Here is a 19,955-nt window from a genome sequence, read left to right as displayed (position 1 = left end):
GAGTGAAATTAGACACAGGACTTGTTTACAAAAGAATTTCCAATCCAGTGCAAGAGACTCCTTTTTATGGTACAGTGTGTGGGGTATAAGCTTTCTATGTGGGACATCCTTATGAAGAAAGGCATCTGAATGCAGCCATGTGGTGGTCCAGGGAGGGTTAGCAAATGCTTCCTGGAGAAAATGAAGGGGTGAATTTGGAAAAATGGGCTGGGATTAGTTGGATTGGAGGGAAAATGGGGGAAAGAGGACTGACAGGCAAGAACACTCCAAGCAGAGGAAATGTTAACGAGGCTCAGAGGAACAAGGTTGCATAATACATTTGGGGAACCGCAAATAGTTTGGAATAGAGAAGAGGTGGTCTCCTGTGTCTCCATCTGTAAAAGGGAACTCCTTTATCCTGAAAATTTGTGAGTTTCAGTGTGGGGGAAGAAAGTGAAAGAGAGTAACTCGTTTTAATTCAGATGGGTAGAGCAGTGAATCACGTGATAATAGAAAGCTCCAAGTTTCCCTTGAAGCTGAAAGTGTGTCTGATTAACGCATTCATTTATTTGTTCATCAAGATCTATTAGACACCTGTTTTACACCAGGCTACGTGCTGGGAGCTGGGGATGCAGACATTTGTGAGACCCTATAATTTGATAGTATTAAAAAAATTTGTTTTGTGTCTTAAATACTTAGTATGAAACATACTTCACTTACTTAAAAAACCTCATTCTGAACAGTATCTATTTCAGAAAAAAAATCAGTGACTGCTTTGAGAGGAGAGGAGCTTTTCAGCTTAGCTGAGGGCAGCACATAATAGTGCACATAGCACTAAATACTGAGCTCTGTTCTAAGCACCTGCTATCAGTTAACTTACAGGATCCTCAGAGAAACCTTAGACTCTTATTTACTGCTTATTTTAAGCATAAATGTATTCTTTTGACAGTTGTCTTTCCGCATTATTTATTTTACCAACTACTAATCATTACACTACCTCAAAAAACAAACAAACAAAAAGTCCCAGGAACCTTGAGAAGTAGAGACGGGGTCAGTGAGATGGTGGCGGGAGTAATTGTTTTCTGCCAGATGGAAGATTTTACAAACAGCCAGAGAATTCTCCAAGAGACTGAGTCCAAAAGGTAGCTATGGCAGTATCTCTATGAGCAGTATCTACCAATGCGAACAGCCACGCCGTCCTAAAGGTAGGCTTGAAACAATGTCGTTACTGGGCCATCCCAAGTGAAGTTTAAAAAATAAATAGTACTAGAACCCAAAGAGTAGTAAGCACATGCACCATTTTATCATTTCACCCTCGTGAGGTCAACGAGTATCCGTCACGTACTTCCCTCAAGTGGCCAGCAGAGGCAGGAGGGTGGTTTCTGTTGTAAGCCTCTGAAGGGAAAATCACCACTGGTCTTTCTAGACTTCCTCACGTACTCAGTGGAGGACCTGAAAACATGCGTGTCAAGGGCCACGCTTCTACCTTCTGCGGCTAGGGACGGCCAGGCCTCTCCTGATGCCTCTGGGTTGACAGGAAGAACGGTTGTGCAGGCTTTGATGCTCCACCTGGCTTGTACATTTTTGTTCTCTCCCGTCGTCTGTGCTGAGACTGCTGCACACGAGGCCAGAGCTGGACCGTGGGTATCCCAGGTCACAGATCCTCTGATGCTTCAGTCTACTTCTTCATGTGATCTCCTCTCTACTTCTTTGTCTGATACCCCAAGTACTTTTTCCTAGAGGGGGAAGAAGAAAAACAGATTCTTAAAATTCCAAGTTTGATTCACCGTTGAAGTGAAAACATATGCCTGTTAACTCTGCTTTCTTGTCCCAGGCATGACCCAAGGCTCAGAGACCATGTTAGGGCTGGGGGAAGGTTTGGAAAGGTGACTGGCATCCTTGGTATGCCTGAAAGGAAAACAGCAGCTAAGGACTTAGGTTACACACCCAGGACTAGCCGTGGAGATGGGAAAAGTCTTTGATGCTGTATTTAAATGGAAAAGGTTGATGACTGTGGAGGCTGCTAACCTCTCCTTTCAAAGTGCTGTAGAATGGGCGAGGTCGCAGGACCACAGGGTAACTACGTGAACGGTGCTTCACAGTGAGACAGGAGGGCCAAGGAACAAATTCAAACCCAGTGATGGCTGGCTTAGCGCGCTTTGTGGATAGAGAAGCTATTCATTCATTTTACTGATTCGTGCGTATTCTACAAGTATTGATCGAACATATCTGACTTTATGAAAGTAGTGGAGCAATGAGAGAGAAAAGGAGGCATAAAATACACAGTCCTGCCCTCACAGACTGGCAGTTCAGTTGGAAAGCGTAGATGCACTGCTATGAAGTGTGGAGTACTAACAGGAGCCCGTAGCTCCTGGAAAACTTGCGCCCAGGAGTAGATTCCTCCTTCCACAGCACTACCAGGAAACTCCCAAGAGCCACCGAAATTCCTGGGGCAGTGGAAGTCCCTGGAGGCTTGCCGCCGCGTCACCTCTTTCCTGTTTGGGGAGACTGAGAACACATCTCAGTCCACACACTCGAATCGATCATATCAACTCATAAATAGTCTTTCATCAGCATCTCTTATTTTTTTGCAACTCTGTGACTTTGGAAAAACTTGGCCCTTCCTCTCTTACTCTTTTTTCCTCCCTCTCCGAATTTCTAGCTACCTGTTCCAAATTAAACCTAACTGTGGCCAAGACTTAGGATTTATAATGATCTGGAAAAGTAAACGAATAAATTTTGAATTGCAAATACAAATGATAAACAGCCAGTGCCACAAAATTCTAAAGCCTTTGAAAATTCCCTTTATTATTTCTAGTGAAAAAAAAAATCCATCTATTTTTCTCTAATTGGAACTATCTCTCTCTAGAACTAGCAGCCAAATTAAAAAATAAGTAAATAAAACCATTTGTATTCTTTTTTCTTTCCTTTTTATTTGCTTACTAGAATTAGAAACACTTATTTTTCATAAGAGGTTTATTAAAATACACCATAAAACTCACCCTTTTAAAGTGTACAACTCAGTGGCTTTTAGTATATTCACAAGAGTTGTGTAACCATCACCTCTATCTGACTTAAAAAAATTTTCATCACCACAAAAAGAACCACTGTAGCCATCAGCAGTCACTCCCCGTCTCCTCAGAGCCTTAGGAAACCACTGTCTCCATTCTGGACATTTCGTATAAATGGAATCACAATATATGGACCTTTTGTTGACTTCTTTCAGTTTGCATAATGTTTTCAAGGTCCATCCATCGGTCCATACCTCATTCCTTTTTATGGCTGGATAATATTCCATTGTATGGATATTCACCACATTTGGCTTTTCCATTCATCATTCATCATGGATAAACATTTGTATTTCCATTTTGAATAATATGAATATTATGAATAATAATTACTGCTATGAACATTCACGTACAAGTTTTTGTGTAAACATTTGTTTTTGGTTTTCTTGGGTATAGACCTAAGAGTAGAATTGGTAACTCTACATTTCACATTTTGGGGACCTGCCAAATTGTTTTCCAAAGGGGCTGGACTATTTTAGAATCTAACCAGCAACGTATGAGGGTTCTAATTTCTCCACATCCTCACAGAGCCTTGTCTTTTTCATTTTAGCCATGCTAGTGGGTGGGAAATGGCATCTCATTGTGGTTTTGATTTGCATTTCCCTAAGTTGAAATGAAGACGTCAAGCAAACATCTTTTCATGTGCTCATTGGCCGTTTGTGTATCTTCTCTGGAGAAATGTCTATTCAAATCAATTGCCCATTTTAAAAATCGGGGCTTTTGGACTTTTTACTGTTGACTTGTAGGAATTTCTTACATATTCTGAATACAAGTACCTCATCAGATATGCAGTTTGCAAATATTTTTTCCTATTCTGTAAGCTGTCTTTTTGCTTTCTTGATGGCATCCTTTGAAGCAGAAGCGTTTTTAATTTTGAGGTGGTCCAATTTATTTTTTCTTTTGTTTGTGCTTTTGATGCAGAAACACTGTTTTTCCTAGAACACTTTTGGCGTTTCAGCCACACTAATTAACAAAATAGGTGTTTGAGAACTGGCTTGTGAACCCAACTGATATTTGTAATCTCTCTGGAAAAACATATTAACAAGACCAACAATGATGGTGATTTCTTGTGTGTAATTATAGTGCAAACATGGAGTGTTGTAAAAGGATCTTGAGCCGGAGTGGTCAGGATAGTCTCCGGGGCGGAAGAGGGACTTGAGGGGGTGCTGGGAGGAAGAGCAGTTAAAGCTGGAATAATGTGGAGGAAGCTCTCCTCTCAGCATGAGGTAAGGCAGCTTGATGTTAGAATACTTCAGAGCTTTGTTTAGATGAGGCTCTTAAGCGCTACCATATTTGATGCAATAGTAGAAAATAGGGAAGAACAGAAGTCTGGGTAGCTTAATGCGCAGCCAATGGAGACAGTGGCGGACATGATCAGCTGTGCCTTCCTTCTGGTAGCAAGAGACTCAGCCTGTCTGGAGGCCCCAGGGTCATGCTGGCCGTGCCCAGAGCAGACTCAAACCTGCTTCTGGCCCCTAGACCTTCCTCGTGGAAAGAAGGCTGATGACAACGTGTGTCCTCCTGGGAAGAGCGTGAGCAGACAGAAACGCCCTAGGCCTTGAGATCAGGGCTCTGGGGTAAAGCGTTCTGAAAGGGTTGACCTTGTGAGGCCATCTGAACGTGGCAGTTTTAAGGAAATCTCAAGGGTAAAGGTTAGGAGGTAGAAGTGAAGGTGTCTGTTTGGCCTGAGAGCAGGTAATTAAAGTTAAAAATAGATGGAAATGTCACTGCTCTTTAGTTTGTATCAAAATGTCCCTGACAAATGGCTGGGTCCACGCAGCAATAGCCCAATGTCATAAGCCCTGGATCTCTGGGTGAGGACCCCCCCCCCCCACACACACACACCCCATCAGCAGCTGAGAGAATAAGGAACTGTCTGCCTCCTTGTCTCACTGCCAGGCTTCTGTGGCCTCCGAAATTTGTGAAAACAGAAATTATATCTATCTAAACATTTTCTATCTCAGCATCTCTTCATTTCCTGTTCTATCTGATCATCCCTCTTCCCTCTCCCCCCACACAGAGGCCCCATGTACCCTTTGGGAGCTCAGTAAATATTTATTGATAACGAAGATAACCACTAAAAAATATGTTCCCATCAGTGGGATAAATCTCTTGCCACTCAAGTGTCCTAAACTCATGAGAACGGCTTCAAAGAAGGGTTCCCTCCACTTAAAAAAACAAATAAAACCCCCCCAAAACCCCTTTCTATTCCATCTTGTCTGAGTTCTGGGAAGATGCATTCTGAGACAGGATGCACTTACCCATCCACCGTGCTGCTGGATCCAGGGCGTGAAGTTCTCTTTCAGGTACTTGGCTCCAAAGCCCAGCACCTTGTTCATGGGGTGGTTGTCGACAGCTGTGAGCTTGGACATGGCGTCTATTGCAAGAGCAGCCTTAAAGCTGTGAACTTTGACCTCTGATTCTCCTCTGGTGTCCACACCCCTTAGGAACTGGTCTGTGATGGTCTTGAAAACAGGGTAGGTCAGCCCATCCTGGAAGCTGTTCATCAAAGCCTTGTCTTTCTTCAGCTGTGTGCAAGAGGAGACGCACTCAGTACAGCAGTGAGGCGGACTCTCCTGCTCAACACTGGGCCACTAAAACCCCCAACGGAAAACCCTGGATTCTAGTCTCAGCCGTGGTACTGCATCCTGTAGGACCGGCCGGGGCATGGACTTTCTCTGTGAATTCATTTCATGGGGGCAAACATGGTAAAACTGAACAGCCTGTTCATTCGTCAAATGTTTCCTGAGCGCTTACAACAGGCAGGTACTGTGGACGCTTGACTCAGGCCCTCACCGGAGGGCCTCACAGTTTGCTGACAGCTGTGATCCAGTGCCAAGTGCTTTGCTAGAGGCTGTGTAATGGGCAGAATTCGAAGCCTGGAAATCACTCCTCGTTCCAGTACGAAACTGGCATTGACTTGAAATTCTAGTGACAGGAAGATCATTCCTTCACAAGTCAGCCCTTGGCTTCAAGGGACAGCCCTGAGTGCTAGAAAGTTCATTCTTCAAGCGGGGAGAAATCAATTGCCCTGTAACTCCTACCCACTGATGTCAGTTCTGGAGAAGCACAGGGGCGTCCTTAAATCATGTGCCGGGTTCTGTTTCCTGCTTCCTCTGCACCCCTCCACCCCCTGCCTGAAGCTCCCACACGCCTTTCTCTTTTCTTTATTCTGAGCACCCAGGTTTTCTCACTGTTTCCTGTCCTGCACCCTCTCTCACGCCCTTCCCCGCCCTGGTCACCGTCCTCGCGACACACGGCTGACAGAGGCACTGGGGAGCCGCAGAGCGTGCGGTAACTGGGGAGAGCTGCCTGGCTGGTCAGTGCCATTTCTCCTTCCTGCAGGGCCCTCACAGGGCCTGACTTCCTCCTCGTGGGTCCTGGCAAAACAAGGAAACGGGCCCAACAGGCCAGCGCCTGACTGACAGGGGGTCTACTCAGCCGTCTGCGGGTGACGCGTGGACGAGGTCTGTTCCGAAGCCCCGACTGCAGGGGCCTGCTCACCACCTCTGCGTCTGAAGGCCACCCGCACACGGCCCTGATGGGAATGACTGGTCTCTACTTCTAAATGGCATGAAACCCAAAGTTCTGCGAGTAACACTGACCCGGCCCCTGGCCGAACTGCTGAGAGAGGCCTGGAGCAGAGAACAGTCCAGCCATCCTACGGGGAGGTTTCAGAGAGGACTCCAGACGTGGAGCCGCTGTGGGACACAGATATCCAGGCTGCAGGGCAAAAATGCAAGAGTCTAAACTTCCCTTGAGGATCAGTTACACGGGGAACGAGATTCAGAATTCTATTCAGCAAGTTTTAATTTATTGGTGTCCTTTCCTGCAATAACAAAGTCACTTTTCTCGCTTCCAAAAATTCCAAGGAGGCTCCAGAAGGTTTACTTATGTTTTCCAAAGTGATTCATTTTTGAGATGCTGCCAGCGCCAAAGAGTCTTGACTCCAAGGGAAATAAAATTTAGGACTAAGTGGAAACCAGAACTTTGAAAAGGAATACAAAACAACCAGGAGTTCGGTTCCATTCCTGGGCACCAGCGCGTGCCCAGAAAGAGAAAGAGAACACGTCAGTCAGTTCAAGAAGCTCCCTACCTCTCTTTCCAATTGATCCCCTGAATATTTCAGCAGCTCAACGATTTTGGCTATAGTTTGGTCTTCTCCATCTGTCAGGGGAAAATTCCAGTTATTTCTTTTACGAAAAAAAAAATCATCTAAAATGTTTCCAGGGACAATGCTTATAGCCTGATTAGGGATTAAGGGAGACAGGCTTCGTAAGTCTTAGCCAAGCAAATCTTCCTTCGTCTCTTCCGACCAGGCCCAAACCACCCCAGACACCCTGTCTCTCCTACGGCCCCCTCCTTTCTTGTAATCTTTCTTCCTGAGGCCCCCAGTTCTCACCGTGAAACTCAGCGCTTTATTTACTTTAAGAATGTTGAATATACACATAATCCTCCCTCTGAAGGTATTTAGGAGAAATTTCTCGCTGGTCTTTATGTTTTTCCTGAGCAGACAGCGCTTTTTCCGTGGAGACCCCATAAATCGCCGTCCGATCACACCCCTCCTTGTGTTAGCTTGGAGGGCCAAACTCTGGCCTCTTGAGAGGGAGGCACAGTCTTCCTGGCCTGTGTTTTGGAAATTAAACTCATTCCTAAACCCACCTTGTTTTCCTGCTGTGGCTTTCTCTTTACATTCTCTTTCAAATTTAATGTTTATTCGACCTTACTAAAATGTACACTTTGTATGCTATGTTCCTGCGACAAAGTGGGGCATCAATAAATGGAATGGATCAGTTCTCCCCGCCGAAGGCTGACATGGCAGAGGGAGAGAAAGATGGCTCCCGGCCGTGCGTGGGGTGAACGTTGGAACAGGGGAGAGGGAGGAGTCTGACTCCTCTTGTCTCCAAACGTGCTAACAAGCAAACATTAGGAAAACAGTCATGGCTAGAGAGCAGAATCCAAACAGCAAAGCCAGCGGCTTGAGGGAACAGCCTTTTTACTTCTGGCACAGTCTCTGAAGTCATGGAGTCCTCATGTTTGTCCCCAAGGAGAGGGGACAGGCCGCCAAGAAAATCATCCCACAAGGTCTAGTGAAGGGCCAGGTGGGAACTCTGAGACCCAAGGCACCTGGGAGAAGGACTGCGTGGCCCCGTCGCCCATGTGTAGTTTTTATCTGATGCTGGGGCCTCTCTCCAGGAAGACTGCTGGGACAGCAGCCCGAATTCCTCATGGGCACAGAGGCTCTCATCCGAGCTTTTGCTTGGTTTAGGGGTGTTGGCTTACGTGGCCCAGGCACACATGAGATAGCAATAAAGTGGAAAGACTTTGCCTTTTGCAGACTCAGAGGGGCCCTCCTCTCCTCCCGCTGCTCACTCTAAGCCACTTTGGCAGTTTGTGGTCCCAGCAGCACAGTCTGGGGTGGACAGACTCACCCTTGCTTCTGGGGTTGGGAGATGCCAATACTTTTGGAGGAAGAGCTGCTGCCTTCTATTCTGGCAGGATGCAAACTCAGGACCTGCCTCGGCCCCTCATCATCCACTGGAGTTTGGGGAAAGAACACCCCGGGCAGGACCGTCATTAGTGAGGGACGTGGGGCTGAACTCTTCCTGAACTTGGTTCTGCTTCCCTCAACTCCAGAAGTCCTGCAGGTCGGATGGGATCCACAGTCCCAGCTATTGTGGCAGTCTGGGGACAACCCGCCCAGTCTGGTCACTACTTCTCAGCTCTGCTTCATGCTTTGCACCAGCCCTGGTGCCTGACAGCACCTTGCTTTTTCACAGGAGCCCAAGGCAATATTACAAACCCCTGGGCGGATGCTCCACCTACACCATGTGCTCTCCCGTGAGCACCCTGGGCCTTGGCCATTGCTAATGCGATTAAATCTAATACCGCATTTCCCCCTGTGGACAAGACTGACTGCGTGCTTTGTGCTCCCTCCTGCCCCTCAGTAGGAGACTTTTCTTTGGACTTGGCAGTGAGCTGGGCAGTTTGCGTCCATCTGCTGGCACACTGCCCTTGGCTTGGGCTGGTCCCTCGAGCTAAAGGTCAGTGCTTCCCACGTGTTGCTGTCCTGCCCTGAGCCCAGGTTGGCAGAGATCCCTAAGTTGCAGAGCCCAGAGCTGAATAAACACAGAAGTGTGTGCAGACCTCTACCCGGCAAACACAGCCCAGGGCAAACATTCTGAAGGGAACTTTACCTTTCTTCGCACTTGTGGCTTTAGGCTGGGGGCCCTGGAACCGGAGACCCTGTCGTACGACAGTCCCCGTGGACTGGAAGCCTCCTCCCTTTAAGAGGTTGTGCTGCTCTTCTGGTGGCGGCCAGGAGTAAACAATTTCAGCAACTCGGTTGGCGATGGAAACGACTTTGGGGTCCACAGCTGAAACAAGACAAGATGGTGCTGACGGGCCCTTCCCAGAAATTCGTCTAGATCATTGAGATGCACGGTTCCCTGAAATGAAAACACCAGCCTGGATGGAAAGGAAGCTGCCCGGGAGCGAGCGTGCGGGGGAGGCCCATTCTTCAGAAAGCACTGGCAGTTGCCTGGCAGAGGCTGGGCTGGGGGAGGAGTCCCCAGAGGAGTGATTGCCACCTCCAAACAATTGCCCCTCTGCACCCTCTTTCTGAAGTCTTGCAAAATTAGGGTCCCCTTTCCCCTTTGCAAGGGAGGAAACACAAAAGGGAGTGCTTAGTTCTTGGCTGGAGGGAATGCTCATTATGCTTTTATTTTTATTCTTTTTTTTTTTTGGACACCCTTTATATGTTGGAGAGCTGGCCCCTAGGTGCAGAGGAGGGCATTCAACAGTTTGACAAGCCTTTGGGGGCTGGTCACCGAGGAAAGAGAAACACCCCTGCTCTCAGGCCATATTCATTACTCAAGCCCATTATCAAGTGAACACTGAACTCGCCTTGCTGATAGGGTCATGTGTCTTCTCTCTCCTCCACGTCTGCTGGGAAATAGCCCCAAAATGCTGGTAGGCAAACAAGGACGCTTAAGTGTAACCCATGACCTTCAGGAATTTATAATCCAGGAAAAGACTTATGTCACGTATTCACACATGTAGCTATAGAATAAAGCACTTGGGGACATGAAGGTTTAAATGGCATTGGCCCCCTGAGTGTCGTAGCCTGTGAAAGACAAGTGGACTTTGCCGCTGCTCAGGGATGGGGTCGGGCTGGGAGGGCAGGCAGCATTGCTGAGCTATTCAGGAGTGAGCCTTTCATTGCTAATTCATCACTGAGTTCTTAACTTTTGGAAGCCTGAACAAGCCCTGTCTTTGATACGGAGCAGTCGTGTCATGTAATGTTTTAAAACAACACTATTTAATTTATAAGACTGGAAGAAAGTGACAGAGTGGGGTTTTGGCTAGAAGGCTGGTGTGCCCAGGGGAACTCCTGGGCTCTGTCGATCAGGAAAGACACGAGGGGCAAGGCCTGGGTCCTGGGAGGGATTGCGTCACGTTAGGAGCCACCAGGGTGATTTCTGGTCCTCTCCCCCCGAGACCTCCATTGCATGGAGCTTTGGTGGCCTCCCCTCGCCCCGCTGGGCGTTCACTGAACTGATGCTGTGTCCAGAATGCTTTTCTCTAAACAAAGGCATAATGGCTTCCTTGAAAAGCCACGTTTTTCATGGTGCTCCATCCATAGGGTTCAAAAACAGATAAGGAGTGAATTAGAGAATTGGAGAGGTCAAGGAGAGAAGCATCTGTGTTTTCCTTTCCGTTTTAACAACCCAGCCAAATGTACTTTCCACCTTTGAGTCACCTTACTGCAGTCCGACCAGCTTCCCCGTGAACGCTGGCCACCCATGGGAGGAGCTGGCAAGAGGCTGGACCCCCAACCAGTGGGAGCCTTCCCATGTGTCCCCAGGACAGCGGAGAGGAAAGCTTACGTGTTCTGCCTCTATAGCGTTGTGCAGCCTGCGCGCCTGGCTCTTTCACAGAAGTCACACCGGGCCCACCTTGCCCTCAGAAGAGGCAGATGAAGGCCCTAAGGCTGTCCCTCCCCAGTCCCCGCCATGTGGCAGGGCAGTCACAAAACCACCCGCAGACACAGAAGTATCCAATCTGACTAAGCTGTGCACGTGTATCTGTCTCTATGGATCGGTGGGCGTGGAGTGAAGGATGCAGTTGAAATATGTGTAGGAAAAACTATAAGCCAACACATGTCGACTCCAATGAACCAGCTCTAGTTAAGAGTCTCTTTTTTGAATACCTTAATTTTAAAAACTGGAAAAAAAAAAAGGAAAAAAATTCCCTTCTTGTCAGGGTTGGTGCCATCTGATAGGCAAAGGAACATCGGATGGGGGTGGGGAGAGAACAGAAAGGAGCTTATTTTGGGGGCTCATTGTGGGGTTAATGACAGCAGGGTTGGGAAGGCAACTGGCCTGAGGCATTTGTTTTAAAGAGAATGCGCAGGAAGTTTGGGAGAGAATTCCATATGGTCGCGACTGCTATTTCCTACCCAGTATCCATTTTCTATTTCTTCCTTAGTAACAGACCCCTGAAATGTGAGGGACAGCTGACAATAAAACTGAAAAAAATTTCCAAGCCTCCTTTGCAGTAAGGAGTAGCCACTGAGATGTAAGAAGTTGAGGACAGTTTTAAGAAAGCTCTCTAGGGTGGAGGGAATAGCTCAGTGGTAGAATACAGTGCTTAGCAGGCACGAGATCCTGGGTTCAATCCCTGGTACCTCTATTACAAAAACAATAATAGTAAGTAAACCTAATTACCTCCTCCCCCCCAAAAAGAAAGAAAGCTCTCTAAAAGGGGGCTGAATTACCTAGAAAGAAGATACCCTTTTGTCCTTCCCTTGCTTCCTCTTTCTTCCTGCTTGGAATGTAGACATGATGGCCGGAATCCCAGCAGCCACCTTAGAACTTAAGGTGACTTTGAGGTTAGAAGCCACTAGCTGAGGGATGGCAGAATAGGAATCTCTAAAGACTGTGTACCTGGCAGATCAAGCCTAGGTTGCCCAACTGTGGTTTTTTTTTTGTTTTTGTTTTTGTTTTTGTTTTTTGGGAGGGAAAAATAATCTCTATATTAATTAAGTTGTAGCAAATCATGGCTGTGGAGAAAAACAGATTCACAAAACAACCTGGGTTGGTATTTCTTAAAATTGGTATTGACATTCATTTTCTACCTCCCAAGGCCTCTCACTGCTAGACTTCGGTCATGGGACATAACCTCATAGTTCTCACTTCAGCCAGGTGCCTGAACCCTGGAAATGGCACACAGGCTAAATTGTGACCTTTAGTTAAAAGAACCCAGGGGATGCCGACTGCTGAGCTCTGACTGACATGTGGCAAAATAGAAAGAGAATGTGAGGCCCTCTTGGTTCACACCCAACATAAAACCAACTAACCACCCACATAGTTCGCTGAACAAGAAAGCAAGTAGAGAGGTAGGTGAGAAGGGAGGGTCCACTCTACATAAATGTTTAAAGCTAAGCCTCCTTAGGACGTAACCATCTCTACCTTGTTAGGGAGATCTATACAGAGATCTGGAAATTTTAGAAAATATAAAAGGTCAAATGACACTTCAGTAATACTGAAATACAGAACATCATTTCCCCCTGGAAAGCCAAAAGGTTAAAGTCTATAAAATCGTCCTGTTTCCTGGCAAACTCCAAAGAACAGGACAAGCAGGAAAGTCATTTAGGTGCCTCCAAACTGTCCTTTTTGCTCCAGAGCTCAGCCACCGCCACCTCTCCAAACCCCCGCCAGCAGGAGCTTGCTTACCCCTGGGTGGGGGGGAGTTCCCCCGCATAATCTGGATCCTAACATCTCCTGTCCTAAAATTCTATAAGTCTGGTGGGAAATGGACGTTTCCGTGATCGCAGTGAGTGATCTAAGACTGTCCGTGTGTGAGCTGATTCTCCAAGGAAGCCGGACAGTCGCATTTAAAACTGAGACATTACTGCCACCTGTTGACTCACTATTGACAAGTTACACAGGATAATCAGCCCAGCAGGACACAGGGTTTCTTTTAAAATCTGGGCAAACTGGAGGGGAAGATGATGATCATGGCCGAGATCTGTGGATGAAGGGCAACTTTCTAATAAAGCCTTTCATGAAAATGTTTCATTCAACACAATGAATACATCTTGTCCCACTGAAGGAAGATTTTGTCAAATCGCTTCTCAGTAGCTTGTACTTTTAAAAGCATTTTTGTGTGCAGCTATCTGATCTTTCCATCCACCTTCAGAGGTGGGAGGATGGCTTACTCCAACGTACAGATGGAAACAGAGAGGGGAGGTGACTTACCTGGAAGAACAGAAGCCTGAGCCCCTGTGTGGGGCTCTTTCCCTCATGTCTGGGTGTCTCTGGCACCGAGGATGAGGAATTTGGGCAGCAAGCTTAAGTACAGACAGTGGAGGCAGAAAACCAGTCCATCACCCTTCACTGCCGTCCTCATCCTTTCTGCTCAGTCTTGAGAAAAGTCAGGATATTGTAACCGAATGTTAATAAGTTGGGAAGCTGACTACCATGAGTGCCCTGCCCGAGGCCCTGTTACCAGCTGGGAGGAGGGGACCCCCCCCAGGCACACAAAGAAGGGGAAGACCTGGCTGCGGGAGAGACAGACTCCCCGAAAGCCTACCTTGGTGCTCTAAGCGCCGTTCCGCTGTAGAGAGGGGCAGAGGCCGCTGATGACTACGGGGACCGCTCTGAGGTTTGCCGGCCCTTTGCCCCTGAGCACGGATCTCCGGAGGTGAGCTCTGTGAATCATCCTCCTTCTCCACTACTCCGAAGAGTGTTCTCCAAGACGACTTCTTCTTGGCAAGGTGTACGGCCTTCTCGCTGGATTGGGAATTACTGCACGGCCATGGCCCCTGAGCCCAGGCCTCGATTGCTGGCCCCGGTCCTCTCTGGGACAAACTTCTTGTTCTCAGGGGCTTTGGTGAGAGGACAGCAGAGGTGTTCTTGAAGACATGGTGTTTGACGTAGAACTCCAGGATTTTGAATTCCATGCTGTCTGGGTCATCGTCATCCAGGGGGATGTCCTCCAGGTCACAGGCGCTGGTGGTACACATGGAGGCCCTGCAATGACAAAGTCCACACATGTCCTTCTACCCATGACAACCTACTCTCTGCAGGTCAGGAGAGACGGAGTGTAACTCAATATGCATTTTTTTTTCAATATGCATTTATTGAACATCTATACTCTTTGTGCTGGGAGGCAGGAGGGAATCTGAGATGGGAAAGCCAGGGTTCTTTCTGCAAGTTCAGTCTTACAGAGATGAGGAAGAGAGACATGTTCAAGGAAGAGGCCAAACAAAGAAAGTGAGCGAGGAGTTCCTACAGAGATGCAGGAGCCAGTGTGGAAGGCAGGGGAGGAAGAGACAGTTGCAGACAGAGGGTGAGTGCAGACCCCTTGAAGGACAGAAAGGGTTGAGAGGGGATGGAGATTGGGGCTAAGAACAGAGCATAGGCAGGGGGTGAATTTAGGATGTGTTTGAAGAGTGGTGAGACCTGATAGGGCACAGGCCTGTGCTTTGAGTGTAGCTGGGAGTCAGGGAGGTGGAGGCACAATGGTGAGATGGCAGTCGGAGCCAGGTGATGCGGGCCTTTGAGAATCAGGCTGAAAGCTTTGCATTTTCTCATGTTGATTGATCAATACATTTCAAAACAGGCCCTAGACCATGGAAGGCACTTAAAAAGTCGTCATGGGAGAGAGTAGGTGGGCAGAGAAGGAGGCCAGCGCAGGAGAGGGAGCTGTATGGGGTCCCTGGCCCTTCTCATCCTCTCCCCCTTCTTCCTTTACCCTCTCTTTAGCTGGGACAGATTTCCACCATTCCTTGCCATACTTGGCATTCCGTGTAAGATATGAAGCCTGCAATTTGGCTGGCTTTCCCAGCTCCTAACATAATGCCTTACACATGGTAAGTTCTCCATAAATATTTGATGAATGAAAGTAAAATAATTTAGAGCTGCCAGGTAAAATACGGAACATCTAGTCAAATTTGAATTTCAGAGAAACAACAAATAATTTTTTAGTGTAAGTATGTTGCTAATATTGTCCCAAACAATTATCCGCTGTTTATCTGAAATTGATACCTAACAGAGCCTCTTGTATTTTTATGCAAATCTGGCAACTCTGTGAATGAAAGGTGCTGCTTAGAAATATCGAGACCTGAGGTTCTTGGAAGCGAGTAAAGTAGACTCAGGGTGAAGACTGAGTGACCTGAGACACCCGAGAGAAAGAGCCAGAACGGGCAGGAGAGAGCCAGGCATGTGGTCGGAGCTCTGGGCAGAGACTCAGTGTGGAAGGGACTGGACCGGGTTGGAGGGCAGCGCTGGACTGTGTTGGGGGAGGATTGACACAGTTTTTAATTCGAAACTTCCTTTTGAATTGTGCTGCTCAGGACGCTGTAGGCAGGGTGGGCACTTGGGGCCTCCAGGAACTGTGTCTTTGGTCAGAGGGAGGATGTGCCCCCTCCTCTGGCCACAAGATGATGCTTTCAAGAAAACATGTAGGTTAAAAAAAGAACACAAACCTTTCTTTGATCATCTTCAATTTCCTTCATCAATGTTTTACAGTTTTCGGAGTATAGGTAACCTCCTTGGTTAAGGTTATTTCTAGGTATTTTGTTCTTTTTGATGCAGTGGAAATGTTTATGCCAGTTATAAAATTCTGGTTTTTGAAGTGAAAAAAAAAAGTGAATGAAGGCCTGCAAATGGCAAAATATCCTTTCTTATGAGTGAGCTGTATTCCATTACATGTATATGTTGCATCTTCTTTACCCACGCATCTATTGATGTGCACTTAAGATGCTTCCATATCTTGGCAATGATAAATAATGTTGCTGTTAATAGCGGGGTTTATGTATCTTTTTGAATTAATTCTATTTTGTGGTTGGTTTTATTCCTTTGACAACTATGTAAGTTTAAAAAGCTAAAACTCTAAACGTTCTTAGAAACAATGAACGGTACCTATATGTGAATTTTAAGAATATGCGCAGTATATTGCGTATATGTGTTTACATTCACTACGTTGTACATGTGCAGTCAAACTGTTAACAATTCTACCTAATAAAACTGAAAAAAACGAAACAAAAACAAAAACAACCTCCCCCCTAAACCGAAAACCTTTCTAACGTAGCGTGAGGACTTTAAAAACTGCGTGCGTGTGCGAGCGCGCGCGTGTGGCCGGGTGTGCGTGCACGTGTAGGCACGTGTGTGCGCGGCGTCGTGGGCCAGAGGAAGGGGCCAACTTCTGTAAGCAACACGTTTGCGGAAAGCTGATTCAGGAGCAGCATCCGAAAAGGGGGAAAACCAGAGGTCACGGTGGAGCGCACAGGGCTTCCAAGTGTGAAAGAAGAGACTTGTGTCGCGTGCCTGGCTGGGAAGGATGTGAGTACTTGGCGCAGCCAGGAGGCAGAGCCGAGGCCGGAGAGCAGCAGAGCCCGGTGGCTCGGGCAGCGGCCTCGGGGCGGAGGGCGCCCTGACCGGGGCCTGGCAAGCGCTCGCAGCGGCATCCAGCGTTGGTTAAGACACTTTCCGTGCGTTTAACAACCGTAGGGTACTTTCCCTACTAAGCTGCATTGTGCATTAAGGGTGAGTTGTTAAATTTATAGCAGAGTCTTATTTTAAAGCAGCAGTGAGTTAATCACACACTGGAGCCCTTCCGTTCAAAGTAAAAGCCCAACTTCGGGGTTAATGGAAACGTACAGGTAAGTTTTGTGCTTCTGTTTATGGACATGAAGCCCCGGGTGCAGGTTCAGAGCCTGGAGGGGAGAATTAGCTCTGGAACAAGACCCGTGAGGCTTGTATTGTAATTCAGCGACTCCGTGGACAGGGCCGTACCCGGTTAACCCAGTATTTACCTCCCCTCCCCTATCCACAGCAAACTCTCACAGACCTGCCCCAGAAAGCCAGGTCACAGCGTCTTTTTTGGCCCTCCTGGAGGGTTCCTTCCCCGCAGCCGCCTACGTGGCCAGTTATATAGTCTTAACTGAACTATCCTAAACCTTCTGGAGCAAATAAGAAATGAAAGAGAAACTTAAGTAATCTCTTTCCCTTTCCTTGAAACCTCAGTAAGCTAGGTGCTTAGCTTTTAATTTTAGATTCGTAGTTTTGCTTCCTGAGATTTACATGATAAGAGTTTTTAAATAAACTCAGTCAGCAAACGTTAGATTTACTAACCCCGGGTTAGATCACCTCATCAGCGGAACCAGGGCTGAAGTCCCCACTGTGTCCTGCTGGGAAGGCTGCGCGCGAGACTGGTGCCTCCTGGTGTTACCTGGTCTCCAAGCTGTCACCGGTCTCTCCTGCTTCGGGTCAGGTGGCAGTAAGGATGGTTCTACACCTCTGTCTCTGTCCACAAAACTTAAGGAGGAGACTTTCACCGAGTCTTCCTGGCTTCTCGTTTCAGAAGGCTCTTGTGAGCTAAGACTTCACCAGGGGAGTAGACTCTTCAGGTTGGGACTGAGGCTGGAGGGAGGCTTAATGAAGGGAGCCACTTCCTTGTTAAGCCCTGCCCCGGGCTTGTAAACTGAAGGAGGGGCTGACCTTTGCCCAAGTAATCTGACTAAAAGGAACTCTGCATCCTCTACCAAGGACTCTCACTGCCTTTTGGGACAAGGACAATCATGCAGGTGTTTTGCTGGTAATTTGCTTTCTTTCCATTCCATCAGTTTAGCAAATCACCTATGTGACAGGTATTGTACACATATTTAATCATAACATCAAGAGGCAGGTGTTAAGACTCCCATTTTACGTACAAGGAAACCGAGGCTCAGAGAGGAGAGGTATCTTGCTGGTCATCCCTATCACTTGAGCTGAGATCCAAATCCTGGTCTTTCTGGCTTCACGCTATATCGTGTTACTTCCCCCATGAGATTCAAAGACTGTATTCAAATGGAACCACTGGAAAAGCTTACAAAATAGAATCTAACCCCAGTCCCAGTAAAAGCCACAAAAACTCACTTGAAGACCATATGTCCCAATTTTAGGAACAGGATTCCCTATGTATAGGAGAGAAGAAACAGTTAAGTATGATTTTGCACCCTCTCCAGATCCTTAACTGAAATAGACACTTAGGATCATGAAACTGAGTGCTGGCTGGTCAAAATGTGAGGATGAAGGAAGTGTGAATGATGAAAGGGGAATTAGGGCTAATTTCGTAAAAGTAGGGGAAGAACCAGCCATTTAAATATTAGGTAAACAGATCCATGAGAGACAAAGGACAGCAGTTATGGGAAAGTTAGTACTTTGGTGACTCAAAGTGAATTTTAACCAGCCAACTCATATTTATTGCACATAATGTACACCAGTCTAGTCAACTTGAGGGATATTAAAGAAATATTAAGAATGTTTTGTCTTTTTTAAAAAAACTTAGTCTTTTTTGGGAAGAAGAGAGATATATATATGCATTTGAAACAATTCAAGAATCAACAAATGTGTATAATCAATAAGTAACTGACGTGGTATGGAGTACAGTTGTTACTGGAGTTCAGAGTCACGTAACAAATGACGCTGGTGGCAGAAACCATTTAGAATCTTACAAGGTCTTGGGAGGTGTGTACAAATACAGTGGAGGGGCAGTTAGCACACAGAGGCAGCCCCGTTGAAGACAAAGAATGTCCATTAATCATTCAACTTTGTGTCTCCCACACCCAACAAGCTGGCACATAGCAAAGACCAGACTCGGTACATGTTATATATTAAGAAAACCAAACCAAACACTTTTTTCCTGATTCTAAAAATACACAGTGTTATAGTAGGGAAGTTGTAAAACATAAAATAGCATACATAAAAAAAAGACCACCATGTTCTGGTCATCCGGTGATCAATATTGTTAAAAATTTGGTGTATTTCCTTCCTTCTGTGACATCCTTCAGGTGTCTGCCTGGCCCACCGCCCTTTCTCTTCACGCTGCCCCCCACCTAAAGAACACCTGACAGGATGCACCCCTGCAGTCCTTCTTAAAAAGGGAACCACGGGCCCCCCAGCTGGAGTCATTGTGTTGGCCCCATGGCAGCAGACCAACACTTAATGCCTAGCCTGATTACGGTTTCATCTCTCCCCAGGAACGTGATTCCAGCTTACTTGGTGTTTCCTGGTCAGTACTGCGAAATGTGCTGAGACACCCTTCCGTTCCCTTCAGGAGGGTGGCCTTGCCTGAAACAATGCATCTTTGCTAATAATTTCTGTTTTTCTCTTCCCCTCTCTGCCTTTAAAAAATCCTTTCCTTTTCTGCAACTCAACAAAGCGCCCGCCTTTGCTTGCTAGATGGAATGCTGCCGGATTCAATAAGGCCACTTAGATCTTTTGAATTTACTGAGTTCAGTTTTTGTTATTTAACAGATTTGGTGGCAGCAGTGGGACTGAAGGAGACTTCTGAAGGCTTCAGGGCCAATGAAAAACAGGCGTGGCACCAGTGAGCCCCTTTTCAAGTTCGCTGTCTTTCTCACCTTTTCTGAGGGCCGTGGGTAAGTTCCCTTTCGGTTCTGAACTCTCTTTGCTTCGAGCTCCCAATCCAGTTGGCGGACAGGGCAGGTCAGCTTCTGCTGGTAGGTGGTTCTTCCCAGAGCCTCTGGACTTTCAGACCGCAAGGCCCAGGTTTTATGCAGAAATCCCCCAGCCCTTGACTCTGTCCATGCAGAGCTCCCAGGCTGCACTCTGCTTTTACTGGGTCCCCACGGCTGGCTCAGGCCTTTCCCCAGACCAAGTTTCCATGGGAATTGTTGGTGGAGCACAGGCCTTCTCTTGGCCAGGTCAGAGTAACATCTCTTGGTCACTGCGGGTGTGTTGAAGTGCACATGTTTGTCTTGTTTTACATAAATAAAGGCTTTTGCTAGCGGGGATCTCAGAAGCCAAAAAGCTGCAAAAATTGATGGCTATAGGTTAAGCGTATAAAGATTGTTAGAGCAACGCCCCCTACATCAAAGACTCTAATGATAAGGTAAGT

The 19,955-nt window shown here is 47.0% G+C and overlaps 1 protein-coding gene across 3 annotated transcripts; it reads right to left on the bottom strand.

Annotated features, from left to right (window-relative positions):
• Positions 1-315: 315 nt before the first annotated feature.
• Positions 316-17,519, bottom strand: BCL2L14 (BCL2 like 14). Of its 3 annotated transcripts, none has more exons than XM_064479053.1 (6): positions 17,204-17,519; positions 13,644-14,083; positions 9,245-9,424; positions 7,144-7,214; positions 5,309-5,575; positions 316-1,715 (listed from the first exon to the last, which is right to left on the bottom strand). In XM_064479053.1, exons 1-6 carry the CDS (start codon positions 17,206-17,208, stop codon positions 1,653-1,655), a joined length of 1,026 nt encoding a protein of 341 aa, XP_064335123.1. In that variant the 5' UTR covers positions 17,209-17,519; the 3' UTR covers positions 316-1,652. The 3 variants fall into 3 exon arrangements, with proteins under 3 accessions (XP_064335123.1, XP_010984528.2, XP_010984527.2); XM_010986226.3 differs by having other exon boundaries at positions 317-1,715; positions 17,189-17,519; XM_010986225.3 differs by having other exon boundaries at positions 321-1,715; positions 17,286-17,518.
• Positions 17,520-19,955: the final 2,436 nt, after the last annotated feature.

This window comes from Camelus dromedarius, chromosome 25 (assembly GCF_036321535.1).
Source record: "Camelus dromedarius isolate mCamDro1 chromosome 25, mCamDro1.pat, whole genome shotgun sequence".
In the NCBI taxonomy this organism is placed as follows: Eukaryota; Metazoa; Chordata; class Mammalia; order Artiodactyla; family Camelidae; genus Camelus; species Camelus dromedarius.
Note: the sequence above shows the minus strand (reverse complement) of the source record. Positions and strands in the feature narration are given on the sequence as shown.